The following is an 18,748-nucleotide window of genomic DNA, read 5'->3' as shown; positions in this document are numbered from 1 at the left end:
AAGGTCCAAAACTATCCCGAGGTCTTTAACGAACTTATTCGTTTGATTAATTAACATATTAATTAATCCTTGCCATAAATAATTAAACCATTTAATTATTCTTACTCATCTCCGTTGAATCTTCAATCTTTACCTTACACGGTGTACGATCCATTAGGTTCCTTTTAGCGAGGTAGTGGGCGATTCAAACTCTTTCAAATCGATTGTGAATTGGAACTTACTTTCAATTCTCCCGTTAGTGATAATACACTTTTAGGGCTTCCACAAACCATGGTTGACGCCTAGCAGCATGTCATGGTTACCCAAGCTAATCAGAAGAGGTGGAGAACCTATTCAGTTTTAGGATTACAAATGCAATACGGTCTTTCTCTAATACAATACTCTTGACCACATTGTTTGGTTTGATAGTTTATTCATGTCTACTATCCAATGTGAGTCTTGTGCTTATATGATTACCTTGAATGTGATTTGGAACACATTCCTAAATCTCATTCATACTTTGGCCAAAGATTCTTAATCATATCATAGAGTATTCTCCCTCAAACAGTTTGAAGGTTAAAGATCCCTTGTTGCGCATTCACTTGCCTACATGGCTAAGTGGCTTAACCCCAACGATGCCGTGGACACCCTCCTGATGGAGTGACTTTGACATAATCAAAGATTAAGGACCTAACCACAAGACAACTGTGATGCCTCAGGTCAAAAGACTAATTTGCATTATCCCAACCATGAGTTCTCATGTGACATGAATATGAGAACTCTTCGTTGATTGTGTTCAGTGAACTCATTCTCTATTGAGCACCTACGTACTTGTCTTGATGTCACACACACCAATGACTCGAGACTAGTCACTCTCCCTGAGAGAAGACATAGCACGTACTGATCTTAACGGACTGTCAATGCCCAATTGACAATCCTATGATCAGGAACGTTTAGGATGTGTCAACGAAAGAATGGTCTCATGAATCTAACTTCTTTAGATCGCATTCTTCCAATCACATATTCCTTGGACTTATCGTTTAAGCATATAACATTTATATGAGACGGCTCAAACAATAATGTTTGCCCTTAATATTAACTAGATTAGTTTAACATGTGAAATGTCCATAAAGTATCATCATATGATTGGTTTTAGGGCACATTTCCAACAGTTTGATGATTTATTGAGCTACAAATGTATGCTTAGTAGAATATTTCAACTGAAAACTAAAAAAATAAGTGAAAAATACAATAGTGAGGACCAAAACATTGTCAAATGGGGTTCCACCCTCAGGAATCTCAGTGGAAAGTCTCACCTTAATTTTCAAAACTTCACATTGAGGTGAAGTTGAAAATAAATAGATTGAACAATGATTTATGTACAATTTTGCAAAACCGACGAAAAGCCGTAAGTGTTAACCTATGTTTTTTTAGTCAAAAATGAAATTTTTTATTTTTGAGAAATATTTTCCTCGGGCATTAAGGAAAACTTTATAAGGTGTTTGGAAGCAGTTTTATGATTTATTGAGCAACATGTATACTTAGTAGAATATTTAAGCCGAAAACTGAAAAAATAAGTGAAAAATACAATAGTGAGGACCAAAACATTGTCAAATGGGGGTTCCACCCTCAAGAATCTCAACGGAAAGTCTTATCTTAATTTTCAAAATTTCACGATGAGGCGAAGGTGAAAACAAATAGGTTGAACGATGATTTATGTACGAATTTGTAAAACCAACTAAAAATCGTGAGTGTTAACCCACGTTTTTTTGTTCAAAAATGAAAATTTTTATTTTTGTAAATATTTTCCGCGAGCATTCAAGAAATTTTTTTAAGGTGTTTGGAAGTGGTTTTATGATTTATTGAGCAACAAATGTATTCTTAGTAGAATATTTAAGCCAAAAACTGAAAAAAATAAGTGAAATATAAAATAGTGAAGACCAAAACATTGTCAAGTGGGGTTCCACCCTCAAGAATCATTATGGAAAGTCTCCCCTTAATTTTAAAAACTTCACGTTGAGGTGAAGGTAAAAATAAATAGATTGAACGGTGATTTATATACGAATTTGCAAATCCGACTAAAACCCGTGAGTGTTAACCAATGTTTTTTGGTCAAAAATGAAAATTTTTATTTTTGCCAAATATTTTCTGCGAGCATTAAGGAAAAATTTATAAGGTAATTTGGAAGTAGTTTTATGATTTATTGAGCAACAAATTTATACTTAGTAGAATATTTAAGCCGAAAACTGAAAAAATAAGTGAAAAATACAATAGTGAGGACCAAAACATTGTGAAATGCGGTTCCACCCTCAAGAATCTCAACGAAAAATCTTATCTTAATTTTCAAAATTTCACGGTGTGGCAAAGGTGAAAACATATAGATTGAACGATGATTTATGTACGAATTTGTAAAACGACTAAAAATTTTGAGTGTTAACCCATGTTTTTTTGGTCAAAATGCAAATTTTTATTTTTGCAAAATATTTTCCTCAAGCATTATGGAAAACTTTGTAAGGTGTTTGGAATTGGTTTGATGATTTATTGAGTTGCAAATGTATACTTAGTAGAATATTTAAACCAAAAACTGAAAAAATAAGTGAAAAATACAATAGTGAGGACCAAAACATTGTCAAATGGGGTTCCACCCTCAAGAATCTCAACATGAAGTCTTACCTTAATTTTCAAAATTACATGGTGAGGTGATTTATGTACGAATTTGTAAAACCGACAAAAAATCGTGAGTGTTAACCAACGTTTTTTTGGTCAAAAATGAAAAAAAATATTTTTGAGAAACATTTCCGCGAGCATTAAGGAAAACTTTATAAGGTGTTTGGAAGCGGTTTTATGATTTTTATTGAGCAACGAATGTATACTTAGTAGAATATTTAAGCCGAAAACTGAAAAAAATAATTTAAAAATACAATAGCGAGGACCAAAACATTGTCAAATGGGGTTCCACCCTCAGGAATCTCAATGGAAAGTCATGCCTTCATTTTCAAAACTTCACATTGAGGCGAAGATGAAAATAAATAGATTGAATGGTGATTTATGTACGAATGTGCAAATCTGACTAAAAACCGTGAGCACCCACGTTTTTTGGTCTAAAATGAAAATTTTTATTTTTGCGAAATATTTTCCATGAGCATTAAGCAAAACTTTATAAGGTATTTGGACGTATTTTTTCGATTTATTGAGCAACAAATTATACTTAGTAGAATATTTAAGCCATAAACTGAAAAAATAAGTGAAGAATACAATAGTGAGGACCAAAACGTTGTCAAATGGGGTTCTACCCTCAAGAATCTCAATGCAAGGTCTCACGTTAATTTTTACAACGTCACATTGAGGCGAATGTGAAAATAAATAGATTGAATTGTGATTTATGTACGAATTTATAAAACCGACTAAATGTCATGAGTGTTAGCCCACGTTTTTTTGGTCCAAAATGAAATTTTTTATTTTTGCAAAATATTTTCAGTGAGCATTAAGGAAACCTTTATAAGGTGTTTGGAAGTAATTTTATGATTCATTGAGCAACAAATGTTTACTTGGTGGAATATTTAAGCCAAAAACTTTAAAAAAAAAAAGTGAAAAATACGATAGTGAGGACCAAAACATTGTCAAATGGGGTTCCACCCTCAAGAATCTCAATGGAAAGTCTCGCCTTAATTTTCAAAACTTCACATTGAAGCGAACTTGGAAATAAATAGATTGAACGGTGATTTATGTACTAAATTGCAAAACCGACTCAAAGCCGTGAGTGTTAACACACGTTTTTTTTTTTTCAAAAATGAAAATTTTTTATTTTCGTGAAATATTTTCCGTGAGCATTAAGGAAAATTTTGTAAGGCATTTGGAAGCGGATTTACAATTTATTGAGCACCAAATGTATATTTAGTAGAGTATTTAAGTCGAACTAAAAAAATAATGAAAAATATAGTAATGAGGCTTAAAACATTGTTAAAATGGGGTTCCACCCTCAAGAATATTAATGGAAAGTATTACTTTAATTTTCAAATGTCACGGTGAGGCGAGGGTGAAAATAAATAGCTTGAATGACAATTTATGTACAAATTTATAAAAACCGACTAAAAACCGTGAGTTTTAACCCATGTTTTTTGTCAAAAATGCAAATTTTCTGTTTTCATGAAATATTTTCCGTGAGCATTAAGGTAAATTTACAAGGCATTTGGAAGCAGATTTAAGATTTATTGAGCAACATATGTATATTTAGTAGACTATTTAAGTCGAAAACTAAAAAAATAAGTGAAACATATAGTATTGAAGCTCAAAACATTGTTAAAATTGGGTTCCACCCTCTAGAATATTAACGGAAAGTACTTTAATTTTCAAACTTCACGGTGAGGCGAATGTGAAAATAAATTGTTCGAACGACGATTTATATACAACTTTGTAAAAACTGACAAAAAACTCTGGGTAACACCCACATTTTTGGTCAAAAATACAAATTTTTTTTTTTCGCGAAATATTTTTTGTGAGCATTAGACCATCTCCAATGATTAGGCTAAAAACCAAATATTTTAGCCCGGAAAATTTAGCTTTTAGCCCAGAAATAGCTTTTCTGCAGTAACCATTCTGGCCTAAAATTTTAGCCCGGGATTATTAAAGAATGAACTTGAGCTATTTTTTTCTTAAATTAATTTTAAAAAAAAAATAAATATGTAAACTATCATAAATTAATTTTATGAACATTTTAATCTAAATTTTTTTTTTAATTTTGATAAGTATTGAAAAATCACTAAATTTTCCACAAAGCAAGCCTTCAACTTTTACCAATCTTTCAACCCTGGGCTAACTTTCAATTCACCAACCATTCAACAATTTGGAAATGGAAAGAAATGGTAGAAAGATAAATTGGAAGAATTGTAAGAGAAAATTGAGTTTTGTATAGATGTTTGAACAAATACATAGGTATTTATTGAGTTTTTGGGTGAATTTTGAATTAAATCATTTTTTTTAATTACTTTATGTAGTATCCCACATCGGCCACACGAGGGTCGAGTCCTGGCCTTATATATCCATTCGCAACTCTTAAGTTCCAAGGAGGCCTTTTGTGGGCAGGCCCTTAGGGGTTGGCAGGCGCTGCCTACGGGCGAGTACCGGTCCACAGAAACAAAACTGCGAGGTAGCCCTGCCTTCGGGCCAGGGAATGCATGAGCGGACAATATCCTTGGAGGCTGGGAGTTGGGATGTGACAATTTGGTATCAGAGCCGGACTCGTGCTGGTTCGGTGTGCCGACAAGGACGTCGGTCTCCCTAAGGGGGGTGGATTGTAGTATCCCACATCGGCCACACGAGGGTCGAGTTCTGGCCTTATATATCCATTCGCAACTCTTAAGTTCCAAGGAGGCCTTTTGTGGGCAGGCCCTTAGGGGTTGGCAGGCGCTGCCTACGGGCGAGTACCGGTCCACAAAAACAAAACCGCGAGGTAGCCCTGCCTTCGGGCCAGGGAATGCATGAGCGGACAATATCCTTGGAGGCTGGGAGTTGGGATGTGACAGGAGGGGCGCAAAACCAAAAGCGTGAGTGGGCAAAAACAAAGCTCTTTGAAAACTCTTTAGCAAAATACATTCTAACCCCTCGCCGTAAAACCTGTATACTTCCTAGAAAATGAACATATATACGTATGTATAGGTATGCCAATCATGCTCCAAAGTATGCCATTCATGCTTGAGAATATGCCACATTAGAATCTCATAATAAATGTAAATGATCAAGCATAATTCACATCAATAACATATAATCTGGCAGCCGGGAGTCACCTAACGTGACCTGTACGGCTGCAGATAGAGCTCCAATCTCAACTCAATATCTGAATCTGCACACGAGTCGGAACCACCTAACGTGGTCTGTACGACAGGCTGGTGTAATATATATATGTATGCTCTAGTGCTACGATCACGTGAAGCTGGGCGATAAATCGCGGGTCACCTACAAGTCGAAACCACCTAATGTGGTCTGTACGACAGGCTTGCACCTAACTTGGATCTAAGGCGAGCATGCGGTGCGGGTGAACATACACGTGAAGGCTATGCCCCAACTCTGGGCGGGAGCACTAACACCGGGGGTGCAGATTATGAGCTCTCTAAGCATCTCAAACTACTACTGAAATACAAACATGAATACCACTTACCTGGCACTTACCTGTGCGTCCACAGCACCAAATACACATATATAAATGTATGCCACTACCAATGCATGTGATAATGCATAAGTGATAATAATAAAATGCATGGCATAAAACAAATAACCTTTTCTATTTAATTTCTGGGAATATAAATGTATATAGGTATATACGGAAAACAAAAGCCCACTCACATATCACATCGACGTCTCGTAGGTCCCTGAGCCTCCCTTAGCCATGCCCGACGTCCGTACAAGCCTCGCCTATACGAGTATTAACCAAATTGACGTTATTTAACGCATAGTCCAAATCTTAGCTAATAACTCCTCATATATTGCTCAATTTGGACAATTGAATATACCAACGTGCTCTACACAACCTCAGGATCACAACCATATTTTTAAAATAATTTTTGGACCCCGCACGCGCCCCCACGCGCCTGAATAGGCACGGACCTACGCGCCCCCCACGCGCGGCCACGTGCCATGCACACTGACGGTGTCAACAGACGCCGTCAGGAATATTCCGTTAAACTGACGGAATATTCCGTTAAACCTAACTGATACCGTTAACGGCGTCAGGAATATTCTGTCAACTTTGACGGAATATTCCGTCTCCTTCTCCAATCAGTCCCCGACGCCGGCGCCGTCGCCGTCGCCGGAAAACCTGCAACTCACTATTTCTCCCTCGTTTTTCCACCTTTTTCCACGTTTCTTGCACCAAAATCAACCTTAAAGCTAGTAGAACATGTCCCAACAAGTTTTAAGGCCTAAAATGACGAGATTATACCTGTCCAAAACTCCAAAACTCGGCCAACTCCACAACCAACGATCCTGACGTCCAAATTCACTCAACGAGCTACTCCCAAGCTCCTGGGAACCTCACCAACACATCTACAAGCTTAGAAATTCCAAAAACAATCTAGATTAATCTTGCATGAACAGTAACTAAAACGGACATGGCGATATCGACGTGAAAATGGTAGTTTCCTTACCTGAAAATGGTACCTCTGAACTCCTCTCAGCCCCACGAACACGATGGTGGTCTTGGATTCTTGATTGGTGAAGGTTTGAGTATGTTTGTGTGTGTGTCCGTATGTAGAAGAAAGAAGAAGAAGAACTCGGGGAGAGAGAGAGAGAGAGAAAGACAGAGACAGAGAGTGACAAAAGTGAGGGAAAGAGGGAGGGAATCCCGGGAGAGTGAGAGTGATGTGTGAGTGTGTGTGGTCCTACAACACCACACTACACAACACTAATGTGTTAAAAACGAACTAGGGGTAAAATGGTCAATTCACACGTACGTTTTAATAATCCCGGGATGGGATGTCACACCTCCAGGTTCAAGAATTGCAAAGGTGTGGTGACTACGAGGAAATTCAACGGTGTTCTGACAGAATGGACCAAATGAGGACTCACCTTCGGGTGTTTCATTTTAGAAGTTGTATATTTTAAAGCTTCCGAACTGTGCAAATGGTTACGTCACTCTCACGTGACGGCCAGCATGCCCTCCTTCGGGACGGGGTGTGTCACTTTAGCCGTTGGATTTAAATTTGGGCTGTTAGATCTTTTTTTTACCGTTAGATTTGATTATATTCGATTTCAGTCGTTGGATTCAATGTATTTTAAAATACCATATTCTAAAAAAATTAAATTTGAATCTGGACCATTCGATTAACCAACGGTCTTTAAAGCCCAGCGATAGGATCAAAATTATAGCCGTTGGGCTTTTGTGGGTGGCCGACACACGCTTGACGGCGAGGCCCACCCCTGTCGGGAAACCTTTGCAAGCGCACTGCGTGGGGCGCGTTGGAGTGTGGGCGAGCCGAGACTGGCCCAACAACCTACGAGTCCACTCACATGGGGGGAATTTGGGGTGGTATTTGGCCCAGCTTTGGCATTTGGCATTTAGCCCAAAGTTTTAGCATGGGTTGAAGAGTGTTTGGGGGGGGGCGAATTTGGGGGAAATTTTAGCATTTAACCCACCATTGGAGATGGTCTTAAGGAATATTTTATAAGGCATTTTGAAGCAGATTTCTGATTTATTCATCAACAAATGTGTATTTAGTAGACTATTTAAGTCGAAAACTAAAAGAATACTGAAAAATATAGTAGTGAGGCAAGAAATATTATTAAAATAGGGTTCCACCCTCAAGAATATTAACGGAAAGTATTACTTTAATTTTTAAATTTCACGCTGAGGCGAAGGTGAAAATAAATAGTTTGAACGATGAGTTATGTATTAATTTGTAAAAACCGACTAAAAACCACAATTTTTGTCAAAAATGCAAATTTTTGATATGGTAAGAGAACTAAAACAAACATAAGCAAAAAACAAAAACTAAAAAACTAAAAAGAAAAAATTGAAAAGAGGGGTTCGGTATGAATCTAGCGATTCATTCGTGAAACTGTTGCTAACACGGTAGCGACAGTTCTTGTGGACAATCGATATCAAAGTACTGATCGTATCCTTTTCTATTTCATTTATTTATTTGGAAGCAAGTTTATGATTTATTGAGCAACAAATGTATATTTAGTAGACTATTTAAGTCAAAAACTAAAAAAATAAGTGAAGAATATAGTAGCGAGGCCCAAAATAATGTTAAAATGGTGTTCCACCCTCAAGAAAATAACAAAAAGTATTACTATAATCTTCAAACTTCATGATGAGGTGAAGGTGAAAAATTAACAATGATTTATGTATGAAGTTGTAGAAACTAACTAAAAATCGTCTTTTTTTGTCAAAATTGTAATATTTTTATTTTCGCGAAATATTTTCGATGACCATTACGGAAAATTTTATAAGGCATTTGGAAACGGATTTACTGTGACATCCCACATCGCCCAAGGGAGTGATCCTTAAATGTATATTCCCATCTCTACCTAGCACGATGCCTTTTGGGAGCTCACTGGCTTCGGGTTTCGTAGAAACTCCGAAGTTAAGCGAGAAGGGGGCTAGAGCAATCCTATGATGGGTGACCCACTGGGAAGTTGCTCGTGAGTTCCCAAAAACAAAACCGTGAGGGAATGGTAAGCCCAAAGCGGATAATATCGTGCTACGGTGGTGGAGCGGGCCCGGGAAGTGATCCGTCCCGGGCCGGGATGTGACAATTTGGTATTAGAGCCTAACCCTGTCCACGTGTGTGCCGACGAGGACATCGGGCCCCTAAGAAGGGTGGATTGTAATATCCCACATCGTCCAGGGGAGTGATCCTTAAATGTATATTCTTATCCCTACCTAACACAAGGCCTTTTGGGAGCTCACTGGCTTCGGGTACCATGGGAACTCTGAAGTTAAGCGAGTAGCGCGCGAGAGCACTCCCAAGATAGGTGACCCATCGGGAAGTTCTCATGTGAGTTCCCAAAAACAAAACTGTGAAGGCGTGGTTGGGGCCCAAAGCGAACAATATCGTGCTACGGTGGAGTCGGGCCTGGGAAGTGGTCATGCCTGGGTCGGGATGTGACATTTACGATTTATTTAGCAACAAATGTATATTTAGTAGAGTATTTATGTTGAAAATTAAAAAAATAAGTGAAAATTATAGTAGTGAGGCCGAAAACATTGTTAAAATATGGTTCCACCCTTAAGAATATTAACGGAAAGTATTAATTTAAATTTCAAATTTCACGGTGAGATGAAGGTGAAAATAAATAGTTCGAACGACGATTTATATACGAATTTGTAAAAACCGACTAAAAACCATCAATGTTAACCCACGTTTTTTGTCAAAAATGCAAATTTTTTATTTTCAGTTTTTAGCTTAAATATTCTACTAAGTATACATTTGTTGCCCAATAAATCAAAAAACGGCTTCCAAACAAGTTATAAAGTTTTCTTTAATGGTCTTAGAAAATATTTCGCAAAAATAAAAATTTGCATTTTTGACCAAAAAAACGTGGGTTAACACTCACGATTTTTAGTCGTTTTACCAATTCGTACATAAATCATCGTTCAATCTATTTGTTTTCATATTCGCCTCACCGTGAAATTTTGAAAATTAAGGTAAGACTTTCCGTTGAGATTCTTGAGGGTGGAACTCCATTTGACAATGTTTTGGTCCTCACTATTGTATTTTTCACTTATTTTTTTTCAGTTTTTGGCTTCAATATTCTACTAAGTATACATTTGTTGCTCAATAAATCATAAAACCGCTTCCAAACACCTTATAAAGTTTTCCTTAATGCTCGCGGAAAATATTACCCAAAAATAAAATTTTGCATTTTTGAACAAAAAAACGTCACGATTTTTAGTCGATTTTACAATTTCGTACATAAATTATCGTTCAATCTATTTGTTTTCACCTTCGTCTCATTGTGAAATTTTAAAAATTAAGATAAGACTTTCTGTTGAGATTCTTAAGGGTGGAACCCCATTTGACAATGTTTTGGTCCTCACTATTCTATTTTTCACTTATTTTTTCAGTTTTCGGCTTAAATATTCTATTAAGTATACATTTGTTGCTCAATAAATCAGAAAACTGCTTCCAAACACCTTATAAAGTTTTCCATAATACTCGCAGAAAAAACTTTGCAAAAATAAAATTTTCATTTTTGACCAGAACATGGGTTAACATTCACTCATTTTAGTCGATTTTGCAAATTCGTACATAAATCACCGTTCGGTCTATTTATTTTTAGCTTCACTCAATGTGGAATTTTGAAAATTAAGGTGAGACTTTTCATTGAGATTCTTGAGGGTGTTTGACAATGTTTTGGTCCACATTATTGTATTTTTCACATATTTTTTCTTTTTTTCAGTTTTCGGCTTAAATATTCTACTAAGTATACATTTGTTGCTCAATAAATCATAGAACCGATTCCAAACACCTTATAAAGTTTTCCTTAATCCTCGCGGAAAATATTTTGCAAAAATAAAAATTTGCATTTTTTGACAAAAAAAAACGTGGGTTAACACTCACGATTTTTAGTCAATTTTACAAATTTGTACATAAATCATTCGTTCAATCTATTTGTTTTCACCTTCGCCTCACTGTGAAATTTTGAAAATTAAGGTAAGATTTTCCGTTGAGATTCTTGAGGGTGGAACCCCGTTTGACAATGTTTTGGTCCTCACAATTCTATTTTTCACTTATTTTTTTAGTTTCGGCTTAAATATTCTACTAAGTATACATTTGTTGCTCAATAAATCATAAAACTGCTTCCAAATACCTTATAAAGTTTTCCTTAATGCTCGTGGAAAATATTTCGTAAAAATAAAAATTTTCATTTTTGACCAAAAAAATGGGGGTTAACACTCACGGCTTTTAGTCGGTTTTGCAAATTCGTACATAAATCACCGTTCAATCAATTTATTTTGACCTTTGACTGAATGTGAAGTTTTGAAAATTAAGGTGAGGCCTTCCATTGAGATTCTTGAGGGTGGAACCCCATTTGACAATGTTTTGGTCCTCACTATAGTATTTTTCAATTACTTCTTTCAGTTTGTGGCTTAAATATTCCACTAAGTATACATTTGTTGCTCAATAAATCATAAACCTGCTTCCAAACACCTTATATAGTTTTCTTTACAACTCGTGGAAAATATTTCACAAAAATAAAAAAAATTCATTTTGACCAAAAAAACGTGGGTGCTCACAATTTTTAGTCAGTTTTTACAAATTCGTGCATAAATCGTCATTCAAACTATTTCATTTCAACTTCGCCTCACCGTGATGTTTGAAAATTATAGTTGTACTTTCCGTTATATTCTTGAGGGTGCAACCCAATTTTAACAATATTTTGGGCTTTCGACTTAAATAGTCTACTAAATATACATTTGTTGCTCAAAAAATCTTAAGTTCGCTTCCAGCTACCTTATAAATTTTCCTTAATGCTCATGGAAAATGTTTCACGAAAATATAATATTTGCATAAATAAAGGGTTAACACTCACAATTTTTTGTCGGTTTTTACAAATTTGTACATAAATCGTCATTCAAACTATTCACCTTCGCCTCACCGTGAAATTAGAAAATTATAGTAATACTTTTTGTTATATTCTTGAGGGTGGAACCCCATTTTAACAATGTTTTGGACCTCCCTACTACACTTTTCACTCATTTTTTTAGTTTTCGATTTAAATAGTCTACTAAATATGCACAATAAATTGTAAATCCACTTCTAAATGCCTTCTGATAATTTTTCTTAATGCTCATGGAAAATATTTCGCAACAATAAAAAATTTACATTTTTGACAAAAAAGTGGGTTAACACTCACGCGTTTTTTTTCTTCAGTTTTTACATATTCGTACATATATCATCGTTCACACTCTTTATTTTCACCTTCGCCTCCTTGTGAAGTTTGAAAATTAAAGTAATACTTTCCGTTAATATTGTTGAGAGCGGAACCCCATTTTAACAATATTTTGGGCTCACTACTTATTGTATTTTTCACTTATTTTTTCAGTTTTCGGCTTCAATATTCTACTAAGCATACATTTGTTGCTTAATAAATCATAAAACTGTTTCCAAACACCTTATAAAGTTTTCCTTAATGCTCACGGAAAATATTTTGCAAAAATAAAAATTTGCATTTTTGACCAAAAAAACGTGGGTTAACACATACTCACGATTTTTAGTCGGTTTTACAAATTCGTACATAAATCATTCGTTCAATCTATTTGTTTTCACCTTCACCTCACCGTGAAATTTTGAAAATTCAGGTAAGACTTTCCGTTGAGATTCTTGAGGGTGGAACCCCGTTTGACAATGTTTTGGTCCTCACAATTCTATTTTCACTTATTTTTTTAGTTTTCGGCTTAAATATTCTACTAAGTATACATTTGTTGCCCAATAAATCATAAAACGGCTTCCAAACACCTTATATAGTTTTCCTTAATGCTCGCGGAAAATATTTCGCAAAAATAAAAATTTTCATTTTTGACCAAAAAAACGAGGGTTAACACTTACGGCTTTTAGTCACTTTTGCAAATTCGCACATAAGTCACCGTTCAATCAATTTATTTTCATCTTTGCCTAAATGTGAAGTTTTGAAAATTAAGTTGAGACTTTCCATTGAGATTCTTGAGGGTAGGACACCATTTGACAATGTTTTGGTACTCACTATAGTATTTTTCACTTCTTTCAGTTTTTGGTTTAAATATTCTACTAAGTATACATTTGTTGCTCAATAAATCATAAACCCGCTTCCAAACACCTTATAAAGTTTTTCTTAAAACTCGTGGAAAATATTTCACACAAAAAAAAAAAAAAAAATCATTTTTGACCAAAAAAACGTGGGTTACACTCCCAGTTTTTAGTTAGTTTTTACAAATTTGTACATAAATCGTTGTTCAAATTATTTCTTTTCAACTTCGCCTCACCGTGATGTTTGAAAATTATAGTAATACTTTCCGTTATATTCTTGAGGGTGCAACCCAATTTTGACAATATTTTGGGCTTTCGACTTAAATAACAAAAGTCAACACTTTGTCTCAAAGGGTATTTTCGTAAATTTGCCTTTTTAAAATTATAAAAATCATAATAATTGGGGACGGATCGTTACATTCTTGAGGGTGGAACTTGTTTTTCACAATATTTTAGGCCACATTATTATATCTTTCACTTACTTTTTAAGTTTTGAACTTAAATATTCTACTAAATACACATTCTATTGCTCAATAAATCGTAAAACCGCTTCCAAATGCCTTATAAAGTTTTCCTTAATGCTCGTAGAAAGTATTTTGTGAAAATAAAAAAATTTGTTTTTTTTCACAAAAACACGTGGCACTCACGGTTTTTAGTTGGTTTTAAAAAGTTTGTAGTTAAATCATCGTTCAATCTATTATTTTCAACTTCACCTCCTCATGAAGCTTTGAAAATTAATCTAAGACTTTACGTTGGTATTCTTGAGGGTGGAACCCGATTTGACGTTGCTTTGGGCCTCACTACTATATTTTTCACTTATATTTTTAGTTTTTGGCTAAATATTCTACTAAATATACATTTGTTGCTTAATAAATCATAAAATCGCTTCCAAATGCCTTATAAACTTTTCCTTAATGCTCACAGAAAATATATCAAGAAAATAAAAAATTTGTATTTTTCACAAAAAACGCGGGTTAACACTCACGATTTTCAATTTGTTTTGCAAACTAATGTAAGACTTTCCGTTGGTATTCTTGAGGGGGGGGACCCGTTTTTCACAATATTTTAGACCCTACTACAATATTTTTCATTTCCTTTTTTAGCTTTCGGCTTAAATATTCTACTAAATATACATTTGTTACTCAATAAATCGTAAAACCACTTCCAAATGCGTTATATTGTTTTCCTCGATGCTCACAGAAAATATTTCACGAAAATAACAAAATTTACATTTTTTCACAAAAAACGTGGGTTTACACTCATGGTTTTTCAGTCTCTTTTGCAAATTCGTACATAAATCATCGTTTAACTTATTTATTTTCACCTTCGCCTCACCGTGAAGTTTTGAAAATTGATGTAAGACTTTTCTTTGGTATTCTTGAGGGTGGAACTTGTTGTTCACAATATTTTAGGCCACATTATTATATTTTTCACTTACTTTTAAGTTTTGGACGTAAATATTCTACTAAATACATATTCTATTGATCAATAAATCGTAAAACCGCTTCCAAATGCTATATAAAGTTTATCTTAATGCTTGTAGAAAGTTTTTTGCGAAAATAAAAAATTTTCTTTTTTCACAAAAAGATGTGGGTTAACACTCACGATTTTTAGTTGGTTTTAAAAAGTTCGTAGTTAAATCATCGTTCAATCTATTATTTTTAGTTCTGCCTCCTCGTGAAGCTTTGAAAATTAATCTTAAGACTTTACGTTGGTATTCTTGAGGGTGGAACCCGATTTGACGTTGCTTTGGGCCTCACTACTATATTTTTCACTTATTTTTTTAGTTTTCGACTAAATGTTCTACTAAATATACATTTGTTGCTCAATAAATCGTAAAATCGCTTCCAAATGCCTTTTAAAGTTTTCCTTAATGCTCACAGAAAATATTTCAAGAAAATAAAAACTTTGCATTTTTCACAAAAAAACGTGGGTTAACATTCACGGTTTTTAGTTTATTTTGCAAACTAATGGGAGACTTTCTGTTGGTATTCATGAGGGTGGAACCCGTTTTTCATAATATTTTATGCCTCACTACTATATTTTTCACTTACTTTTTAAGTTTTTGGCTTAAATAGTCTACTAATATACATTTGTTGCTTAATAAACCGTAAAACCACTTCCAAATGCCTTATAAAATTTCCTTAATGCTCACGGAAAATATTTAACAAAAACAAAAAATTTGCATTTTTGACAAAAAACATGGGTTAAAACTCACGGTCGTGCAACCTGGTGGCGCATATGCCATTTTCCTGTCTCTTTGCGGGAGTGTCCTTCAAGGGGACGGCGTCGCTGGCTTCGCCTTCGGCGAAGAAGAAAAGGTTAATGAGTAGGTAGCCTTCGTTTTCGACCTCAACACAAGGGTAAGTACTATTTCCTTATTAAACTTTTTCCTTTCATGACTGAATCTTCTTCTTGCTAACATGCTTGTTATCCTTTCATCTTTTTGACATGCCTTGTTCGTGCACTACTAAGCACTCATGTGGTTCTTTAAGGAGATGAAGCAGAGCACCAGTCACGAGCAAGCCTTTGGCGTAGATGAAGAAGGCCTTGAAGGCTAAGGAGCGTGAGCTTGGGTCGTCAAGCCAAGCGGATGAGGCTACCAATTAGGACAACGCTCAGCTAAAGTGGATTGAATAACTTGGGAAGAAGCTGAGTGAGGCTGCCTCCAGCAAACTCCAAGTTGTTTTTGAGTTAGGAGAGGCCAAAAATGCCATTTAGGCCCTTCGCTGCCGAGGGGAAAGGGGGGCGATGAAAATGACACCATGTCTACCAGCAATTTGGACATGGATGATTTTTTGGCACTCCTGAGGTCGTCAACTTCTCCACCTGCCTTCGCCTCCAACTACATGAAGTTTTATAAGAAGTTGAAGGTGGCTCACCTCGTCTATGATCTGGATATCGGGTGTGACAAAAAGGAGAATGAGGGCTCCAAGCAGACGGAGCTGAGGATAAGGTTCTTGTGGTACAGGAGCCCGCCACCATAAACCTTGCCGCTTTGCAAGTTTGCAACTCTCCGAGCTTACTGCCGAGCTTGGCCTTGAGCCCGCCAACGCCCATCCAGCCGACCCCGAGGTCAACCCTTAAAAGCACGATGCCCTAGCCGCCTATAACTTACCAGACTAGTCCCTCTTATTTAAGCCACCAGTGTTGTTTTCCTTTTAATTTTTCAAGTTGCAGACCAATTTTTTCACTTGGGGTGGTAATAATTTCTTATTTGGACAATGCCTTATAAGTCGTTATGTTTATCATATGAAGTATGTCTTTTATTTCTTAACGTGGTGTGGTTGCTCGACGAAATATGGATTAATTTTAACATGACACTGATAAGTAAGAAAACATGGGTTCTTTTATCAAGAAAAACTTGCTTGAGTTAAAAGAAGAATGTTATTGATCCTGGGGCAATCTGCTTGAACTAGTCTCACGCCTCCACTAAAGGTGGTCAGGAAAAGATGACACTTAGTGGCGTCGCTATTTTCCCGACCTTCCACGACATAGATGAAGCCGTTTAGGTGGTCGTACGGATTGGTAAGTCCTTCATAACTTTGCATCTTGAAAGCCCGAGTGTCACCGCTTATTGGTTCATCGAGTAAGGCTTCAAAGCACGGGAATGCAACTTCCCCTTCTGAGTAGTCTGGATTCTTGGGTCTGGAGGCCTTTTCTATACCCCCCCAACCGGTCCTAAACGTTCTTCATTTCGTCGCCCATCACATCTCAAAGTGTGAACCGTAAGACGGGGCGGCTCTAGGGTTCTCGTTTGAGTTATGGATGGCTGGCTCGGCAGTTTACGCCTCATTTTCCCAAGCGTCTTCCTTGGTTTATGACTTCGCGAGCATCCTCACCCCTACTTCCAACGTCTAAAGAGAGGTGATGACCCACATGAGTTGGGTCGCACGGGTGGTCCACTATCGAGAGTTGTTTTCTATCCTCTCGTTGGTCTGGGTGATCTGCTCCAAGAGTTCGGCATGCTTCTCCTAAGAGAGACTGTTCTGGGCATGAAGGAGGTTTCCCACCTCATTCATTTCCCCCATGCCAGCTAATATGTTCTCCATCTTCTCCCACAAACTAGCTAGCATGGCCTTTTCTACTCTCCTTCCTCGCTTACTAGCCCCTTATAGGCCATTGGATAGGGTTTTTTCCTTCATCATTCTACTTGTCGTGTTTCTCTGCGAGTGTGTCTGACGGTTCGCCAATGGGCGTTCTTAGAACTACTTGGTAAAAAACTCAACCAAATTACGTTGAAGGGACTGGAACTTCAAATATCAATCCCTTGACCTCTTAATTAATTAAGTTGCCAAGATAAGAAATGCACCACCAAACAAATCAACAGACCAAAATTGGATTTGAAATTGGTTTCACAATGGAGCAAATAAAATTATGAAATGAAATTATACAACACAAATGCCATACCTAAATTGGTACAAGTTGATTTTTTCAAATGAAAACTAATGAAAATGGTTTGAAAATTTTGATTTTTAACGATAAGGATAAAAAAAAGGTAAAATGAATAGTACCAAGATTGACTTTTTAATGTAAAAATGTGATTTTTCATTAAAGCAAACAGTACCGAGAGTTTTTTTTGTTAAAGTTCTCTTTTTTCAAAGCTGCCGACCAGCGGCATCAGCAACGAAGGGCAGGTACGAAGTCCGACCCAAAATACAGCTAACCAAACCATAAACGGAGTAAAAAGACGCTGACGAAAATACCATTATGCCCCCATACCATGAGCTTGTACCCTAACCCGGACTGAAAATCCTCTGGACGAGCAACGGCAGCACCAACACCACGTCCAGTATCACCGCCTATATCGCATTGAACTGCACATAATGGTTGAAGTTTGGGTTTTTAACGATGCCTAAGTAAAGGGCGAAGAAGGCCATGAAGTTCGACTAAGGGTCAACAACAAGATCAAGGGTTCCAAGAGGAGACCCAATTTGGTAAATTGCACAAACAAGTAGCGATCGTACTAGAGGGAGTTGAAGAAAGGAAAGGTGTAAGCGACGGCAGAGATCAACCGATCTGTGGCGGGGGTTGGGTTTGGATTTTTGGTTGACAAATTGAGGAAAGGAGAGTGACCAGGCGTACAGGGTTAAGGGGAAGGCGCGCCAGCAGAAGGAATGTAAGATTTGGGGATTAAGGTTTTAGGGGTGGTGGAGAGGTGGAGGAGATAGGCCATAACCACTAGTTGCAAGGTTTGAGTTGCGAGTTGCTTTGTGTCGTGTGTTACAGAGTGAGAGAGTGAAAGAAAGATTGAGCAATGGGCTTGGATATTTTAATAGTCACTTTATTGGGCCAGTAATTGAGGCCCAAGTTGAGCCCAAGATTCACTAATTCAACAGAGACCAGATTAATTAAGGCCCAACTTATATAGAAAGAATTTACTGCCATCATGGAATCCCGGTCTAATCATAAAAAAAAACTTATACATAGCAATGTATTATTAGACCGAAACGCCACATAGTGGTGACCTGCTTTATGTAAGTCATTCTCTTCTAGTAGAGATGAGCCCAACGAACACAATGTGGTACAATAATGTTGACTCC

The 18,748-nt window shown here is 36.5% G+C and overlaps 1 protein-coding gene across 1 annotated transcript; it reads right to left on the bottom strand.

The window, feature by feature from the left end:
- Positions 1-17,803: 17,803 nt before the first annotated feature.
- Positions 17,804-18,618, bottom strand: LOC103932500 (protein TIC 20-II, chloroplastic). The gene is given in 6 exon segments (XM_009342130.3): positions 17,804-17,884; positions 17,886-17,944; positions 17,947-18,096; positions 18,099-18,241; positions 18,243-18,312; positions 18,315-18,618. Coding segments are annotated over 6 exon segments (570 nt in total). The 5' UTR covers positions 18,382-18,618.
- Between the last annotated feature and the right edge of the window lie 130 nt (positions 18,619-18,748).

The sequence above is a fragment of a genome, unplaced genomic scaffold (assembly GCF_019419815.1).
Source record: "Pyrus x bretschneideri cultivar Hongxiangsu unplaced genomic scaffold, Pyrus_bretschneideri_v1 Contig11, whole genome shotgun sequence".
Classification (NCBI taxonomy): domain Eukaryota; kingdom Viridiplantae; phylum Streptophyta; class Magnoliopsida; order Rosales; family Rosaceae; genus Pyrus; species Pyrus x bretschneideri.
The sequence above is the reverse complement of the archived record's forward strand: the minus strand, read 5'-3'. Positions and strand labels throughout refer to the sequence as shown.